This window comes from Paroedura picta, chromosome 2 (genome assembly GCF_049243985.1).
Source record: "Paroedura picta isolate Pp20150507F chromosome 2, Ppicta_v3.0, whole genome shotgun sequence".
In the NCBI taxonomy this organism is placed as follows: Eukaryota; Metazoa; Chordata; class Lepidosauria; order Squamata; family Gekkonidae; genus Paroedura; species Paroedura picta.
The window spans coordinates 81,452,757-81,472,754 of NC_135370.1; the positions used below are offsets into that span (position 1 = coordinate 81,452,757).

The window sequence follows — 19,998 nt, forward strand, 5'->3', positions numbered from 1 at the left end:
TCTGAGTAACCATGCCTCGGAGTGGGCTGCTGGCGGTGTTGAGAAACATCTGCACTCCCACTGTAAGGAACCTAAATGCAGAGCTGAGCCATGAGTGCAATGTCTTCTAATTAAGTGATCGAAATAACCACTGCACCATTCAGAATCATATTCCAGCCAATCAGAAACTGGGCAATCAGTGTTCCGATAGAAGGTAAGGGCGTGGTTCATCGGACATTCTGTCCACGGAGAGGCTTGTGCGTTTTTGCAGTGAGCAATTAGCATTCCGTTCTACTCGGCCAAGATGCCAATGAGAAGGCTGTGCTTGTGGATGGCACATTCCTATCGGTTTTGCCCAAGCCACCAGCAGCAATATTTAGCTGATAATGACCACGTTGCTATTGTCTCAAGGACTTTTACAGACCTGGAAATTGCACGTTGCATTGAGCAGAATGGTGGAAAACACGGAGTAAAACATTAAAGTGATACCACAAAATAGCTACCTTCCAACACTTCAAAGAGGACAGCCTCACTGCTGTTATCCAGAACTAAAATAACTCTGTTCTCTGGCAAACCTGCAGGCCTGGCAGGGGCAGGCCAAGTGATAATGGAGGGCCAACACATACGACGGGAGTTGTGCAGATGTGTGTGAAGAGAAAAGCTGCCTTTTCTGTACAGGGGATCTATTTTAGAACAAATACCAGTACATGGACACTTGGCAGGAGAGAGGTTGCAAAACCAGTAAATTACAGAGCCTGTTGCTGCACTACAATCCTTTCTCTTAAATGTAACCAGAAATGTAATGAAGGGCCAGCCTTGAATGAATGATAACCCAGCTTGTGAGCCACTAGATATTCGATACGATAACTTTTATTGTATGTAGCCAAAGGCCATTACAAAACACAATTAAAACAACATGGCACAAATATAAATAAAACAATATTTCTCCAATATCGTGTACATAAAATTGTAAACATGGACTACTAGGTAAAGGTAAAGGTATCCCCTGTGCAAGCACCGAGTCATGTCTGACCCTTGGGGTGACGCCCTCTAGCGTTTTCATGGCAGACTCAATACGGGGTGGTTTGCCAGTGCCTTCCCCAGTCATAACCGTTTACCCCCCAGCAAGCTGGGTACTCATTTTACCGACCTCGGAAGGATGGAAGGCTGAGTCAACCTTGAGCCGGCTGCTGGGATTGAACTCCCAGCCTTATGGGCAAAGCTTTCAGACGGCTGCCTTACCACTCTGCGCCACAAGAGGCTCTACATGGACTACTAAGTTACAATAAAAGGGATAAAATGGTGTATCAAGGTGGAGGCTCCTGTAAAAATGCATTAGCTCAGATCTTCCTGGCAGCCAGAGTGAAAAGTGCCACCCTATATGAGATATAGGGGTTGACATCTGATAACAGATAAGTGACTTTGTTAAAATCAGAAATAGGGTGTGAGTTTGCTAATAACTTGGCAAGGTATTTGCCCCTGGGTTTGGAGTACAGGGGACAAGCCAAAACATAGTGGGGCAGGTCCTCCACAGATGGATTTCCACATATGCACAGGCGTTGGGCTGTGGGTATTTGGAGATATCGTTCAAAGAGCATGGCTGATGGCATCATTTCAAACCGCAAAGATGTTAGGGCCATTCTGAGATTGCGTGTTGCTATATTTACTAAATATGATGCTCTAGAATGGTCTTTTAAAATTGTTTTATACCATGGGGCTGATTGTGATAGCTGAATTGAAGAGTGGTAAATCAGTGAGTCAGCTTTGAACATCCAATCATGTAAATCGGAAATATTGGCTGATGTCAAAGTTTTAAGCTCTTATTGAGCAAAGACAGGGCTTTTTTAAGCTCCATTCTTTCATGCTATACCATACCAGATGACTTACTGCACTAGATATTCAGCAGAACATCATCCCAGAAATAGGAAACCAGATCTAATTAGCTGATGTGTATTGGTATGCTGACAGGGTGTCAGAAACACAGGTACACTGCCATCTTTACCATTAAATATATATAGTATATTTGTGAGTCCATACATTATGTTAATTATATGGTGACTGCAAACTGACCCACAGAGTATGTAAGATTTAAAGTGCAAGACCACGGCTATCAGTCCCTGCTTAGCAAGTTACAAACCATTCCTTCTGGACCTGTGTTTGGACCGCACTGTTTGTGCTATTCTAGGGGGCTGGGAGTAATTGAGCAAGCAGGTCTTGTGCGGCTTCAAATGATTTGGTGCCAGAACTCTACCATACCACATGCATATTACAAGGGAACAGCTAAATGCAAAGGACTGTTCCTTGCCCCTTGAATCTTTTTTGATCACTAGTTGGAAGCTGGTGCAAAGTGATTCAGAGTGAAATATCCTAGTTTTGGACACATACCCTACTGTTTCTATACTCAGGCTTTCTCAACCGGGATTTCATGATACCCTGGGGTTTCTTGACAGTCCTGGAAGGGTTTCCTAAATGGGTGGGAGTGAATTAATTTTATATATTTCTAAATTTGTTAAATATTTATCAGGTGATATGACCATATATGGTCATGTTGACCCCCCCAATGGCCAAAGATTGGCCTGGAGAGGGTGGGGAGGGGAGGGGCACCGGGTAGGCAAGTACACAGCTATGTTTCCTAACCATATTCTGCATGATCATACTACTTCTGGGGTTTCTTAAGCATGAAGAATATTTCAGGGGTTTCTCAACAGTAAAAAAGTTGAGAAAGGTTTTTCTACAGAATGGAAGCTAAACATAGGAGTAAAAGGATGCCACCTTGATTCCTGATAAGTTATACATGAGGCTGAATGCAAACTGTTGAAGTGTGTAACGTGTTTGCCTTTGTACCAGTAAAGCTGGGAAGTAGAGAAGACCATTTAGTGAACACTTACACATTTGCAAATGACTTGGGGTGATTCTGCAGACTAGGTCTAGACACCCAGATCAAGAGCAAGATTCTCTAGGGTGAGATTCTAGAACCCCACTGGTTTGTGTTAGGTAATAACAACTCATCTTTATGGTGAGATATAGTGGGCTTCAGCAAGCTAAGAAAATAAGAAATCCCTGCAAGGCTTTTTTTCAATATTTTGTGTTTTTTAAATTAATTTATTTTTCAGTTTATATGCTGCCCTTTCCCAAGGGTTCCCTCTTCTCACTTGGGCTATGCAGTATAGAATACTAGGCTTTTCTACTTGCTATTCTTCTAGTGTTCACATCTGTATGCTGGGGCTGGGACATTCAGTGCTGCAGGCTAGGAGCAGGGCTGAAGACAGGCAAATTGCTTCTTGTCCCACTACATCCAAAACAATGTAAATGTATTGGATTCCTGGTTTATGATATTGCTGTAAAAATCAGAAAAAAGGGCCTAGTCCTTGATGTTGCCAAAAAAATAGCTTGAAGACACCACCCAAATGAAAAATAACACACCGTACTCTTTTTATTAACAGATGCTACTAAATGCATATCAGATAGGAAAGCTTTGTAATTATTTAATTAATAGCAATAAAAACAAACTGGAAATACAGTCAAGGTTAAGAAACAAAGAAAGTTCCAAAAGATTTGTGTCCCTGTTACATAATACTATAAAAATCTTTACTATGGCCTGGTTATGGTCTCAAATATTTATCTGTAGATAATCCAGTATGTGCTAGAACATATGACATCTCAAAGACATATTGGAAGTGAATTACCTGTTTGCTATAAAATGGTTTACTCTGGAATCTCATCAATAAAGGAAAAACTTTACAAAATGCTTTACTTTACAAAAAGCATTTTAGCTAACCTTGGCCTACTTTGCACACATTGGATAATGCACTTTCAATGCACTTTAGATTATCATGTTCCACACAGGAAAATCCAACTGCAAAAGCATTTTGAAAGTGCATTATCCAATAAGTGCAGAATGGGCACATTCTGTATAAATGGGGTAGATCCTATCCCTATCCTACCACTCCACTGAGCAAAGTGTATGGATTTATCTAACCATACCCCACCTTTGATTTTGGCTTCTTTGAAGCCTCTTCCGAATCAGAGAAGCCTTCCTACAACTTACATGGCTTTTCTCCCAAAGGGAAAGCCACAACTTGGAGAATGGCTCATTAGGCTGCTGGAAGACTTCAAACTTTGCTTAGTGGAGTGGAAGTCTGAGTAAGGTCCACTCCACTAACTAACTACAATAATAATACCCAGAGCTAAGTTTGTAAAAAGTGGTAGGCAGCTTTGTGAGTATACTCAATATGATTGCTTGTATTTCTTGGCTACCATGTTCTGTGTGTCTCTTGCATATTTATATGTAACATGAAGGAGTGTGAGACTAACAGAGAGGACAGGAAGCTAAACAGCCCACCAGTGAAAACACAGCAGGTGGAAAACACTGTGGCAGCTTGCTCAGCCTTAAGGCTAGGCAGAATGTCAAGGAATCGTTTTTATGCCTTCTGCATCTCCAGAGGGTGAGGTCTGAGAGGATTTCCAAGGAAGATGAATTATCTGAATTAGAACTAAGAGAGGTTTCTTGTTGTGCAGTGGTTGGGTCACACCCATTGACAGTCTCTGTAAGGAGCTTCCTGAACAACCAAAATGAAGTTCCCTGGAATGCTCAAGGCTCTCTGCTCACTTCTTGTCATCATCATTAGGAAAGAGTCTGTAAGCCAAAAAGTCCATGGATTCCTGAGCCAGCTTGGAGAGATGGAGGACGCCTGTAATCACCAGAGCAATGAGCACCAATGGCAGAGCTACATTCCACACTGTGGCAAGGACATTGTAGCATTTGGCCTTGGAGCCATAGCGATGGGCAGCTTCCAGATCACCAGACACCTTCTGATCTCGTGCCTGCAAAAGAGAAAGAAAAGACATTGTGGATATCTAATTACATATGACTGAGACCTGTGCAGATGTTCTGTGCCACTCAAGTGTCCATGGGCCTGATTGAAACTGCAGCACACAAGAAAAATGTGCTTAAACCACTCTGTCAACTCCTTTTTCTCAGCCTAAGAGGTACATGAAGGTTCCCTTAGCTAGGCAAAAAGCAGCTCCCAGGGGCTATTTCAGGTTAGGAAAATGGAGCAAGGAGGGCCATTTAAACACCTTCTCATTGCACATAATTGTCCCAATCCTAATCAGGCCCATGAGCACCTGGGAGGCACGGAACTTCAGAATATGTCTTTGTAATCTCCAAGTTCATCATTTAATAGTGGATGATGGGCTAGAAAGCTTCTTGTGTGGAGCGAAACTCCACTACAATGATGGACAATCAGAAATTGAACCTGCCAGACTCAAAGTAGGCTAGCTGCAGCATAAGTAAAAACATGCCCCCAAATGGTATTTTTGTAAAAACAGGGGAGGATGCCCCAGTTCAGTCTTCCATCCTTGAAATCCCCCTGCTATTTGCAGAACAAATACTTTGGTTTAGCAGAAATAGGAATAGACAACATATCTTTGGGAATACAGTAAACCACAGCATGTGCTTTCCAGAGCCAATTGTTTCATTTTATGTCTGCCTCTTCCTTTCATGGCCCTGCTTGTCTCAGCCCATGAAATTCCTCTTTCATTGGTTGCTCGTGTGCCTTTCCTTCTGCTTCCACACTACAATCTATGCCAGCTTCCACACTACAATCTTCACAAGTATTTCAGAATCCACAAACAACAGAGTTCATTAATCTCTGCATTGTCCTTATATTATCTGAAAATCTTAAATGTGGTTTATATTCATGGACAGGGTTTGCTTTACAACATGTCTTGTTGCCAAATTCCCTGTCTGCTAGCATGATTTTCACCTTGTCCTTTTTTGGGATGGTAGCAACAAGGGAATTTGCCCACGTGAATTGGCACTTAAATTTCTAAACAGGAACGATGATTATCAGCTTCCATCCTCTAAAAAGATGACAATTCTACTTTCTTGTCTCCAGGGCACTCACTTTTCTGTATTCTGTCTCTGGCTGCTAGTAAATGCAATTATGATTCTGACTCTCTAAAGTAGTAAACAAAATTACAAGCGTGCTTCTGTTAACATTTTCCAGCAGAGATTCACATGCTGAATGTGTTGGAAGCTCTTCTCCCTGTGTTTTCTACTGAAGCACCCAGCAGCTGGAATATACCCTCCTTCCTGCAAAAAGCATACAGCCAGTTGTCAAGACTGACCAATGGGAGTGGGGGTGGGGGCATGGTGGAAGACCTGAATGATGCACTAGGAAGTTCTTAATTGGCTTTCCCCAATATTTCTGGAAGGCTGATTCAGATGGCAGCTGCAGCATGGGGAAGAAGGGATTGAACCCTCCCATTCTCACATGGTATCTCATGCCCCCCACACACACTAATATCTGTTATTAGCCCAGGAAGTAGGGCAGGAAAAAAAGATGTCCATTGTTTCCCCATTATAACTCTAATCACAGGATAAAGCAGAGGGTCCCTTTTTATCAATAAAACCAGGTGAGGTTGGAAGGATTTGAACCCTTTTAATCCTACACTGTAGCCCACAGTTGAGTCAAAGCACCACACTGGCAAGATCCTAACACAATCTCCCAGCATTTCTTCTAGTCAATCCTTGTGAAAGTTCATGATTTCTTTTCTTGTTCAGTCTATCAGATGAACTGCAGCTGAAAGTGGAATGAAAATGAATTCCTTGAAGAGCCTCAAAAGTTTTGATATCCTTTGATGGAATGTTTAGCTTTCATGTATCAATTTCAGGATCATTCTTCTATTCTGTATACATGTATGTTAACATATATATGTATGTTAACTTTCCTGCATTTCACTCTTTTAAATAATCACTGAAAACCACTTGCTATTCAGTAATTGAATCTCCTTTTCTGAAATTGTGTAAAAGCAAAGATGAGTAGCTTATTGTGAATAAATTAGAACCAGTAGCAAAACCAACCTCTCATATATCAAACAGAATGAGTTGATGGTATCCCCTCGATTCCTTGGCACTTACATTTGTATTTCATAATTTCTTGGCTTTTATTTTTAATGAGAGTACATTGCATTTCAGAGATAAATCCTTAAAATTCACTTGCAAGAATTATTGTTTGAAATGCATTAAGCAGTCATCTAGGGAATTCAAAATTTAAATCCCTGGTTTAAATTCCATTGATTATTTATATCATAGAAACTGTGAAAAGGAAGTACCACATAAGTCCATATTAAAAAGTTGTAATAAGCAAGTCTTTGAATTTCATAGAATTGTTCCTTAAAATACAGAAACCCACATAGTTCTACATCCTCCCTGTCTGCATCCCAGTAAAAGCTGGAAGTCTTAACTACTTACTGCAGTCTCTTATATTACACCAAAATAAAATGAGTTCCTTCTTTTTATCTCCAAGGTCCCATTACTGATTTTGTAGCGGTGCTGCTGCTGCTACAGAATAACAGTTATTCTTATTGCTTCTGGCCAGTACACCCTGGAAAATGATATTGGCCAAAGAGAATTGGGAGAGTCAGTCCCACCCAGCACCTTCCTACCTTGACGGAATAGGCAAGAGCTACAAAGCCGAGGCAGCAGAGGTTCATATAGATGGTATTGAAGACAGACCAAATCATGTAGTCACGGGGAACCACTGGAGGTCTGATAGTGATGACCGTGGGAGAAGGTTCCTGCTTGTGGGATGTCATGGGCAGGTAGTCTTCACGAGGATAAGAAGTATCCATGATTCCTGTTGGAGGAGATACACCGTTTCCCAACAGTGGCAGCTTCTGCTAAAGCCAAGAAAGGACAGCACTTTATATAGTGCTTAGTTGAACCACAGTCCCAACTCCATCTATATATAAACTGAGGAAATTACAGCTCTACTTTAACTGTGGTTTTAGGAAAGGGCCTTGCCAGGGCTGAGAGCAACATTTGGTTTTCAAGTCTGCCTTCACCCAGCTGGACACAGGGTGCTTTTTACATCTATGCGATCAGTTTGGACCTGCCTCCCTACCCAGTAATTCACACACATGGCTTCAAAAGAAGTCAGAGCAGAGTCAAGTAGAGAAAGTAGCAAGTAGAAAGTAGCAAGATGTTAGTTATTTAATTACATAATTGATAAGCACACTTCAGTAGGAGACTAAAGAGATAAATTTAAAGCCAACCTGTCTCATAGTGGCTTGAATCCCAAGGTTGTAGACTTGTCAGTTAGCTATTTTTCTTACAGTTCCCTGCCCCCTGCCCACTCCTGGTATTCCTTGTCCACCCGTGAACCATTAAGTCTGCTGAAGGTAGGTCATAGGAAGGAGGAGAGACTGTTCGCTGTGATACTGTCCCTAACATGCCGTTGACATTCAGGGGGCACTCTGACAAGCACAGAACTAGTCTGTGCTAGTTCTGTAGACCATTTTGTCTGTAGAGCTCACTGGCTCACCCAGTATGGGCTCTCAAATTACATCACTGTGATATTGTGATTGTACATCTGACAAGGCTGGATACGTAGTTCACAGGGAAAAGGGAAAGCAACAGAGAGAGCAACAGTGTTCTTCAGCCCTCTATGGAGTAGTAATCTAACCGGGGCTTGAGAACATATTTTTGCAATGGAAGTTCCAAAAGTAGTCAGTCCCACCCATGCTATCTTCTTTCTGCCCCTAGCACCCTCTGTCTGGATCTCTTGGCCCATGATTCTTTGTGCTTAGGGTTCCAGGAGATCCTGACACCTGTTATCTGAGACTCAACAGTATTTCACTAACTATCCTGCAATTCATTTTGTTTCCAAATAACTCTGCCAGTTCATTCATCTGTCTTTCACCTTTCAACCTAAGGGGCCTGAATTATTAGGCTTATCCAACTGCAACCCATAGCAATTTTTTTGCCTTAAAAATTCTCCCACTGCAGTACCTGTCTCTTTGGGATTGGCATGTCCAGTTGTTCACCCTGTGTCTCACAAAGTAATGGAGGAGATGGGAGAAGAGGCAGTGAGCAAAGGACCAATACTTAAATGGGTAGGAGACAAGTAACACCATGAAATAACTGCAGATGGCAAACCGACAGCCCTACCAATTATATAAACATGTGAAAAGAGGAAGGTTCTTGAGGATATAGTGAATGTTTCTCTAAAGCCAGCTGGAGGAAGCCTACTTTGGGATTCAGGCACAGAGAACACATATTATAATTTCTACCGGTCATTCCTTGCTGGTAAACTGTCTGGAAAGCATTCAAGATAAATAAAAATACTTAGGGCTGTAGTCTTCACAAGCTAGCTGTAGGCATAGGGTGATACAAAGCAAAGGAGGACATGGGTCCTCTGATTTTGTATTACAATGGGAAAGGTTTTTTTAAGCATGTATAATATTTCCTAGCCTTTCCTGACAGCCTCTCCCTGCCAAAAATCCTGCTTTTATATAACACGTAATGGTTTAGGAGTGTCTTTTGTCTTTACTTGTTTTGACAAGCTTAGAAATGTAGTCAGCTGAAACTTGGTTGTGGGATGGTCTATTGCCATGTCTCTGTTGGCATCTGTCTGTTGTTGACTCACTGGCCTTCAAATGACTTTTGCCCTGTCATCCTATTTGTCTGGCTCATCATTTGCTTGTTTTTTAATTCTTTGAAAATGTTGACAAGCATTGGCTAAAGCTTATCTGGTAGATACTGTATTCCTGAATTTCCACATAGCTTCTTGACATGGTCCTTTGCTTTGAGACATCCTTTCTCAACTTTGTTAATGTGGAGAAACCCCTGAAATCAGGTTTTGAGAAACCCCAGAAGTGGCATGATCATGCAGAATATGGTTGGGAAGCATAGCTGTATTACACACCTACCCAGGCCCCTCCCCTACCCACCCCCTCCAGGCCCACCATTGACCATTTTTGGAGGGAGAGCCATATATGTGACATATATCTGACTTTTATGTTCATATCACCCAATAAATGTTTAACAATTTTTAAAATATATTAAACGGTAACTCCCACCCATTTGGAAAACCCTTCCAGAACCATCAAGAAACCCCAGGGTTTCACAAAATCCTGGTTGAGAAAACCTGTGTTGAGAACACAAAGATTTTTGAAATCTTCTTTCTGTCCCCTAGCATCCTTTGTCTGGACTGTTTTGCCCACGATTCCCACTCATCCCCAGCTTTAAACGCATTGAAAGTGCTTTTTAGCCTTTCTCCAACATTCCTAGAGAGGAAAGACATTTCTTGTGCTTTGTGAGAAACAGAAGAAATGTGGCATAAAATAAACTTGGACTGAGTCTGCTCCAGAGTCAACTTAGCATTGAAAATTGGTTAATCAGAGTTGGAAGTAATGGATGTTATGATTTAGATATGCAAAGTGCTTTGGACTGCACCAGGATGTTCCTGGGATCCTGACAGCCATTTATTTTCTTACAGAAGAGATCAGTAAAATGCACAAACAGATTAGGGAGCAGAAGGTGTATCTTTGCAGGGAGATAACTATTTGCCTACTTGTCAAGGAGGGCAAGATGGATAGATGTTGTAAAACATGACCTGGATAGGGGGGTTTGTATTGGGGGTTGAGGAAGGCTTCCCACCAGTCAAGACAGAAAGACTGGAGGTCTCTCCCAACTCTATGATTCTATGATGGATATGGTCCCAATGCATTGTTCAGATTCTGGGACCCAGATTCCCTGGCAGGGAGCAGGAGAAAGTCTGGATAAATATTTGATACACAGATATCCAAGCGGGGATGCCAAAGGTGTCAGGAACCAGGCAGAAGACGCCTGAGTCAAGTCCTTGCAAAAGCCAGACCCCGAGACCACAAGGCTGGTAAAATCCAAAGGGAAGTTTTATTCAAAAGACTAATACAAAAGGCATCTACAGGCAAGGTTCGATGAACAAACATCTAGGCAGAGACAAAGGATCAATAGCCCCCATAGGGTACTTATACAGGAGACCAAATAGGGGAGGAGGGAAGTGGGGTGCACAAGGCGGGAAAATACAATGGTTTTCAGAAGGCTCATCTGGTCCCTGCTTTGATCTAAACCGTTATAAGTGTTGAACCTTCATAGCTTCTAGCAAGGTCATTGAGAGCAGGATGAGATAAGGTGTTCTGGTAGTGAGACGCTTCGGCATGTAAAGGGAGGACAGGAACCAACAGGCAATTTATGGCTTCATGACAACTGCCTGGGAGTCTCCAGGAGTTGGGTCAGGAACCGGAGTTCATGACAAAAGGTTACTGTTCTGTATTGTTAAGTTTAGCTTAGTGTTATGTTTTCTGTTATTTGGTTAGATCTGTAACTACAAGATGAGAGAGATATTTTCCGTGTCTGTGCTCTAGCCTGATCTGTAGTAATCCTTTTCCTGTTTAAGAAAGCAGACTGTGATTCAAGTCCTCCTTATATGAAAGATCACTCACATTCACACACTCACAAGAAAAGGGCTAAATTAATTGGGAAACTGCCCTTTGAACTTGCATAAAGCAAGTTTTAGGAGTGTTTCCCAAGGCTGGGTTTTTAACTGGGGGGGGGGGCAGTGCCACACTTTACATGCACGTAAACATATGTTTAGATCAAAGCAGGGACCAGATGGGCCTTCTGAGAACCATTATATTTCCCCTCCTTGTAAGCACAAATAGACACAGAGTAGGTTTATAACAACAGACAGCTCACAATGGAGGAAAATAAGTAGTGCATAGATGCATGGAGGCAAAGATGGATACTGGGACTAATGCTGTTTAGCTTGGTCATTAATTGTATGAATTGAAGAGGGGCATTGGCATGGCCCAGTTTGTGTATGATAGCAAATTCTTCAGAATGGTAAAAACCAAGACAGACTGTGAAGACCTCATGAAGATCAGTCAAAATGGGTGAGTTGGCAACAAGGCAAATGAAGTTCAATGGAAGAAGGTGTCAATTCAGGGTGTATCTTTCTTGCTGAGACTCACTAAATTCAGTAAATGCAGTAAAATATAATGCATACAACTCAGAAAATTACAGAACATGTCACTAAAAACACAGTGTAATACAGAAATTTTTATTAAAGCTAGAATTACAAAATTGTAGAATTATATAGGAGAATACTATATTAGAAACAATGTAATAATTTATGTTATCTGGAGCAGATTCTGGAACAATGGTATAAACAAAAAGATTTTTCTCCTGGGTTGAACTTTTCACAGTTTAACTCTCAGCCAGTGTAACTGACAGACATGCAAGTCTCTACTATAAAGAAACTTGCATGAAACAAGTTCCTTAATCAAAACTAACTTCCTTTCTTTTAGAACAGAATTCAAGTCCAGTGGCACTTTTAAGACCAACAGAGCTTTATTCACATCATAAGTGTTTGTGTGCATGCACACTCAGCATTCCACAATTAAGAATGGTCCATCTGCCCATCAATCTTCAATTTTAATATTTCCTTCATGATGTTTTCCTTTAGAATTAATCCCAAACAAATGCTGACCATAAAAACAAAGTTTATTATTCCTATTTGATACTCGCGTCTGTTAAATACCTTTATTATATTGTATGCTAATTTGTTGCTCACATTCTGCCTATATGTATGAACTAGCAACTTCTATTTCAATGTATCTGAAGAAAGCTTATATCTTAAACAAAACCTTGTTGGCCATAAAGGTGCCACAAGCCTTACATTTTGTTCTGCTGCTTCAGAACACCAATCTAAATCTTCCTTTCTTTTAGTTATGGCTCCATCATGTGGCTAATAAAAGGAGTGCAGGAAGCTTTTGCAAAGTAGTATACATAGACTGCAGCTAAATTCACAAATGCCAGTGAAAGCACTTTTTAGTGCTCCTCCTCCAGCAACTGGTTAGGGGAAAGACATAAGAGGAGTGGCTTAAAATGTACCTGCACTGGGTTTCTGAATCAACCAACTGGCCATGCAGGAAGGCTGTTTTCATAAGCACATTTCAGTATTCCCATTTCAGGGCCATTTCGCACGGCTTCAAAGTAGCACAATGGTTGCTATTTGGAAACGCTACTAATTTGCCATAACCCACGACGTCGTAGACAATCTGCAACAATCCTGAAACCAATCAGCAAAAAGCGCTTCGTTGTGGCGCTTTCAGGGGAATCCAGAAAAGTGGATTCACCCTCCGGATAGCGATACACTCCTGCAACCAATCTGCAACAGTAGCGCTAAAGACCTGTGCGTTACCATTGTTGCTGGTTCTTCAAAGTCCCTCCCCCTGGCTCTCTCCTCCAAACTTCCGGCGAAGCGATCGCCATTTTTTTTTCTCCGAGCGAGCGGGGATAAACACACCAACGAGCCTCTTTCTGTTTAGAGGCTTCCCTGGCTTCAGTCCTTCACCTTTAGTCACTAAGCACAAACCACTGAAAATCCCGTTTGCTGAAATAAAGTCCCTTTATTTTTTACAAATAAATTCAGCCGAAAATCGGGCCCGTGAGAGGGGGGGGGATTTTTTTTTTATCACTCGAGGCAGCGTGCAAACGATCATACAATCAAACGACAGCTCACATTAGGCAGCTGGATGGGTCTCTCCGTAGCAACGAATCTACCTAGATTCGTTGCTATGGGTCGTTTTTTTTTTTTTAAACCTTTCTTAAAGGGAAAGGGGCTGTTTGGGAGCATGCTAACGGCTGCCCATTGGCTGCTTGACGGCCAGGGGCGGGACGAGCTTGGCAATAGCGCTTCCTTTCTAGCGATTTCTGCCGAGACCGGAAGCCTGTGGGAAACGCTAAAAAACGCAACTGATTCCACTACAAAGGCAGGTATGCATAACGACGAATTCCACTATTTTAAATGGCGATTTTTCATTCCGCAAACAATTTGCAACAAAGATCCCTGTGCGAAAAGGCCCTCAGTATTTCCATGACATGTATGATTTCAGGCACACTGGGCTGGCTATTTGCTGACCATGAGGATAATCTTTTGCAGGAAACGGGACAAGCCTGACTTTAACATTTCAATTCTTCTTCACAATACTGCTTTCTTCTTCCAAATCTTGCCCACCCTGCAAAAAAAACAAAAACAAAAATAAAAAAACGTTAAGGCCTAGGGAGGAAGACAAAAAAATAGAAATTTTAGAAAGTACAGAATTATTTCCCAGTTCTCTCCCCAGCCATTTTCTGCTGGAAAAATTTCACCCTGTAGGTTTAGGGGAAAAAATCTGTTTTAGAATAGTTAGTTCAAGGAAAGTTTTTAGAATACTTTATTCACTGCCCTCTTCTACCTGTAGATGTATTTCTGACACACACAAGGCCTTGTGGGTAGCCATGCCTGGCTTGGCCTGTGTTTGCTTGTAAGAACCAAAGACTGAGGATAGCAGCCGCTTTTCCTCCTGGCACATTGAAGGGCATCAATTGCCCCCTCCCCCAACAAAGGAAATATGAACAATATGACTTTGTTCATAGTTATCATTCGCTGAGATGTGCTGAAAAGGCATTAGAAACGGCTCCTAATGGCATCATGGGCCTAAATACCCAGGCAACGTGGGCAGCCTCCTGAGGTTGGTGGGTGGTGCATCCTGGGACTGGTTGGGGAAATCGGGGAGAGTACTGACTGGTTTTAGGCTGCTGGGAGTATGTGTTTTATTTCTGTTTTATCGTGCTTTTGCAAACTACCACAAGCTGGCATGGTCCGGGAGTGGCAGTCAATAAACAAACAAACAAATAAATGGAAGGAGAAAAAAAATGTGAAGGACATCCCCCCCCTCAAAGAGGGAGTTTTGTAATGCAAAGAACAATGGGAAGGAAAATATGATCTGTGAGGTGTTCTTCCCCAAAATAAACAAATGGTCAAAATAAAAACAAACAGGCATGTCTTCAAAATAAAAAAAATCTTAACCGTAGCCTTTTGAAGCTTTTTAGCCTTTTAAAATGCCAATATAATACCAGGCCATGCATGGCTCTCCACCCTGACACTTTTCCAGATGTAAATGTAACTCAGGTGTACTGCCTCTAAATGAGGAGGCTCTTTTTGCTTTGAGTCATAGCAGTTTTTCAATAAACTTGCTGCTGTGGTACACTTTCCAAATTGCTAAAAATCAAAATAGAAATAGAACTGTGCCCCCCCCTCTCAGATTCCCTCTGACACGGGGGCAAAAAAAAATCTTCCCTTCCTGTTTGATTTGAGAAGGCAGAAAAAAATTCCTCTGCTGCTGGATGCAGATTAATGGGTGATAGGAGAGAGAGCAAGACATGATGCATACGGCTACATTTCTAATTGGGTTCCTCACATGGGAATTAGAAAGAGGGAGTCTGATTTCAAATTGCTACTGCAAACAAAGGGCATACCTGGAGCGCACTACACAAACTTAAACCTCATTCCCATTAGTCCATAGTACTGAGACAAGTATGTAGAGCTTTGAGGCTCTCAGAGATTGGGGTACCCCAAGTTTTAACCTGTGCATTCCTTAAATTCAAAACTCTTTCCCACTGGCTCAGGGTACTGAGTTGTTCACTGAAGGTTCACACATCTCCTTAGGCAAGGGTTTTCTCATGAAATAAGATACAGTATTTCTGTCTCCCCAACTCCCCATCTGTGCATCCCAAAACCTTTTTCTATTTGACTGCAGTGATGAAATTAGCTCATGGGAGGGTTATTTCCTCCCACATGAGGTAGAAGTTCTGGAACAGGCATGGCTTAGAACCCTAGAAGAGGATGAGGCACCTGTCACTTTCTGGTAACATCTGAGGTACACTCCTATTTCTTCAGCACAATAAAGAAACCGAAAAGCAACCAATTAAGGAAAATATTAATCAATTTGAAAAAAAATTTGTAACATTGAGATAATGATAAAAATCATTCTTCTAGGGCAGTGGTCCCCAACCTTTTTATCAGCGAGGACCACTCAATGCTTGACAATTTTACTGAGGCCCGGTGGGGGGAGGGTAGTTTACTCCTCTACTTTCAACCACTGCCCTAACGCTCTCTGATCGCTATGGTAATGTTTAAACATCCCTTCAAAATAAGATACAGACACGCCACAACAATGAACATAAGGAACATTTTATTTTCATGGAAATTTTAACTCATGACAATGACTAATCAATGGGAACCCTGAGCTTGTTTCTCTGCAACGAGATAGTCCCGTCTGGGAGTCGATGGACCACATGTGGTCTGCGGCCCACAGGTTGGGGATCACTATTCTAGGGAACCCACAGCGGGTGAATGGTTGAAAAGCTGGCAAACAGAAAATATAGTTTGGCCCTTGGAATTGAGTAATTATAAGTTTCCTAGAGAACCAGACAGAACATTTTAGTGACAGTTCTATGCATTGTGCATGCATGTACTCAAAGAAATAACTTAAAACTATGGTATAAATTCCTGTATTATAGTCATAATGTGATGCACTGAGGAAAGATAACCTTCCCTGCTGTCAAGACAGTGTCTTTTGCTCAGTTTAGCACTTCTGTATCTAACTGATAATCTCTTCCTGGCTCCCTCCAGTGAAACAAAGAGTTACTTCACAGTACTCTGGCCTGTATTCCCCCCGCCCCCCGGAATTCTTGACATTTGACCACTTTTGGCTTAAGCACTACAGATGGTCCTTTCATTTTGAGAGTGTTTGCTGGGGTGTCTTTCATGTGGCAAAAGTTCTCACAGCCACAAGAAATGCAGATTTCCAAATGGCTCCTCCATTTAAAAAGCAGGTCTTTGCTCTCATTGGCACATTTGAACAACAATGAGCTACTCCACACTAGGAGGGGGAAGGGCAGGTGAAGTTTGCAAGATGTCACGTAACTCTCTCAACGACCCTTGGAGTTGGGGGTGACAGGGTTCCCCCTACTTTCCACCCAAGCATCCCACAAAGTTGAAACCCTTTCCTATTAATCCACAGTGATTAATTCCATGGGGGGAAGGATCACATGATCCCCTTAGGGGTTTCTCAGTAGTGGAGGTGCTATCATACCCCATCTTCCCATGTGAGCACCCCACAAACTTTCCTATAGATCCACACTGATGAACAAATCCATAGAGGGATCACATGTCACTCCCCCAGGGTCAGAGGTCATTTAATGTCATGTGAGGTAGACCTTCTGGGGAGAAAGCAGGAGTCACTTCCTGTCACGTGGGAGAGAACTTTCAGGCTGATGAAAGCTGGAGCTGCTGCCCACAGTCACTTTTCTGTGATGCATGCTCCTTTACTACTCGTTTTTACTGGAACACTAAGCCTTAGTGACTAAGGGACTGAACCCAGATAAACATGAAAAGCTCTAACATAGTTAAAAAGAATCAGAGTCCAGTAGCACTTTTAAGACCAACAAAGATTTATTCAAGGCATGAACATTCGAGTGCTTGCACTTGAAAGCTCATGCCTTGAATAAATCTTTGTTGGTCTTAACTCTGATTCTGTTGTGATACTTCAGATAAACACCGCTACCCACTTGAATCTATGGTTAAAAAGACTGAGACTTCAATTCTTTTAAAAAGAAGAATCACAATTGAAATAGGGACATGTCTATCTTTTAGCTCATGTATTTGAAGTTAAAGTCTTTTTTGGCTAGTACTAATATCAAGAGCAAAGGTCTAGCAAAGAATATCTCTCATAATCAGTGCATGAATTTATGGGGTATGTACTGAACTGAAAACATCAGAAGTCAACTTTCATGCTTTAACAGGTGAAATTCAGCCAGTTAGAAGGAGCACTGCTTATATCTGATAACTTCTGTTATGTAATCCTATATATGAGAGATCTTTAGGATAAAATGTTATTACAAATTCTATGCTTGTAAATTTTTTTTTAATGGTTGAAATTCTGGAATCTTGGAGATTCTTTTAATGTTTAATGTAAATCACTCTGAGATGACTGCTTATGAGGGCATGGTATAAAACTCCCCAAAATAAATACAATAAATAAAAAAATAAAATAACTCTGAAGCCAAGGACCATTAATTGTTCTATTAGATGCAATTAATATTCAAGGCTACAGTTCTTCATAGATATTGGGCCTTAGGAAACCACCAAGATTTCCAGAAGAGAGGCATTCCAGAGTCAAACCCTTTCTTATTAATCCAAAGTAATAAGAATAGTTCCTAGAGGAGGGACTAAAACAAGGAATCAAAAAGAGAGCTAGACCATGCATCTGTTAGTGTGGTATGGAACACTTCACAGGCTATCCCTGGAGAGAAATGTGATGACTAAATAGACTTTTAAACTAGGAAGAGACAACTAAAGCCAGATAATATTTGAGACTGAAAACTGGTTTGATGAGTAACCTTATATGTAAAGCAGTTCTATGGGATATCTTATTAGTGAGGGCTCACAGAAAAATGAAATACTTATGAGCAGATAGCTAAATTAGATCCAAATAAGATACTTGGGTGTAAGACATCAAATCGGCCATTCACAGAATACCCACTGACAATTTAGGATAAAACAAACGCAGATGGATCAATACAACTAAAGACATTTTAAAAATCAGTGGGTCATTTGTGTTGTTTTCTGACTAGGAAGCTAAACTCAGTAAACTTTCTTGGCAGTTATCAGAAGAAAACAACAAACCACGACTATTGTCCTTTCAGTAAAACACATAATACTGTCTGTATAATTATGCATTTGGGAAGTACTTTCTTCTGACCTGACCTGGTTCCTTCTTCAGCCCACTCACACAGAGATGCTGACTTTTAAACTGCTCTGCGCCCTGAAATAAATTGTGGACCACCCCAACGCCTGGAAACTGGGGAAGTGCCAAGCAGGATGCTATACAGTGTTGCCCCGTCCAAAACCCGGCTCGTGTGGACTTGAAGCGGGATGCCCGCAGGAGGAATACAAACCCGAGGTTGCCGCACCTCCAAATCACTCGGGGCATTTCCCGCGGAAACGCTCGTTTCAGAGCGCACTGCCGTCTCCACCTGGAGAAGCAAAATCCGCGACTCAGACGGGAGTCCCGGAGCTCCTTCCAGACTTCACAAAATGTCTGGCAACTAAGCTTCGCGGGATTCGGAGTCCGCTTCATCCAGCGCGCTGGACTCAGCGATAGCGCCCCATCCACCAATTCCCCGCCTCGTCCCGTCCCGTCCAGTCCCGTCGGAGCCCCGCCGGCCGCGCCCCGCCTTCTCCCTGGCCCTTGCCTAGGGTCCTCCGCCGGGGCTCGACCGAAGCAACTTCGCCCGGTCGCGGCCAGCCATGCACTCCTCCACTCCGCAGGCTCTCGCTCTCCAGATGCCCCCCGACGACTCCAAAGGGCGGCCCGGGCCTGCCTCCCGCTACGGCCCGACCGGCCTCGCAGCAGCGCAGCAGCAGCCCAAAGACTTCGTGCTGCGCTCGCTCTTTACCTTCGCCTTCCTGGACTGCTGCTGCCTCGGCTTCCTCGCCGTCGTCTACTCCTTCAAGGTGAGCGCGCCGAGGGGGAGAGAGCTGCAGAGGTCCCGTGCTCGGGCCTGGATCCCGTCGGGACGGCATCAGCTCCGAGGGCTCCTCCCGTTCAGAGTGGCGCAACAGAGGCCAAAGGGCTGGACCCGGCAGGTCTAGCTCTCCTATCATTCAGGTTGTTTCAGAGGGTAGCAAGATGGGAGACCAGCAGGGCCTTAGGAAACCACCAAGATTTCCAGAAGAGAGGCATTCCAGAGTCAAAGCTTCCTTCCTCAGTTATCTGAGGGAGGGAGCTTTGACTCTGGAAAGTTTATATCCCGAAAAATGTGTTGATCTCTAAGGTATGCCTGGACTACAAATCTGTCTGGTCATTAGCTCGCTTAGGAAAAGCAGGACTTGTTGAATTGTTGCTTCTAGGATGCAAATGTAAGGAGAGCTACTGGTACACCACATCAGCACAGTCTGCGACAGTAATCGGAGGGCTAAAAAGATGGTCGTTCTACACAGATCAACTTAGGGTCCCCAACCTTCTTGAGCCTGCAGGCACACAGGGAATCCTGACACCACAGTACCATATAGTGAACATCATTGAGCCTTGGTGGCAGCAACTGCCAAAGCAACATCTGCACAGCCAGATCTCTAATCGCCAACCAGAAGCCTTGCTGGTCAAAAGGCCCACCTGGCCCTGGCCACTTCCTGGAAACCCTTGGCAGGAACCAGAATAGGTGTCAGCAGTGCCGTGGCATCCATCAAGTTGGGTACTCATATATTAGCTGTTTCCAGGTAGATTCACCTGTAGCAGTAAAAAAAAAAGCAGCAAGAATCCAGCAGCACCTTAAAGATTAACAACATTTGTGGCTGGGGAGAA

At 42.6% G+C, this 19,998-nt stretch overlaps 2 protein-coding genes across 2 annotated transcripts; both read right to left on the minus strand.

Moving 5' to 3' along the window:
• Positions 1-3,387: 3,387 nt before the first annotated feature.
• IFITM5 (interferon induced transmembrane protein 5) lies at positions 3,388-19,215 on the minus strand. The gene is made up of 3 exons (XM_077321242.1): positions 19,094-19,215; positions 7,432-7,662; positions 3,388-4,803 (listed from the first exon to the last, which is right to left on the minus strand). Exons 2-3 carry the CDS (start codon positions 7,615-7,617, stop codon positions 4,585-4,587), a joined length of 405 nt encoding a protein of 134 aa, XP_077177357.1. The 5' UTR covers positions 7,618-7,662; positions 19,094-19,215; the 3' UTR covers positions 3,388-4,584.
• LOC143829810 (uncharacterized) lies at positions 10,666-19,301 on the minus strand. The gene is made up of 2 exons (XM_077321241.1): positions 18,890-19,301; positions 10,666-13,827 (listed from the first exon to the last, which is right to left on the minus strand). The coding sequence occupies exons 1-2, from the start codon at positions 19,299-19,301 to the stop codon at positions 13,772-13,774; spliced, it is 468 nt and encodes a 155-aa protein (XP_077177356.1). The 3' UTR covers positions 10,666-13,771.
• Between the last annotated feature and the right edge of the window lie 697 nt (positions 19,302-19,998).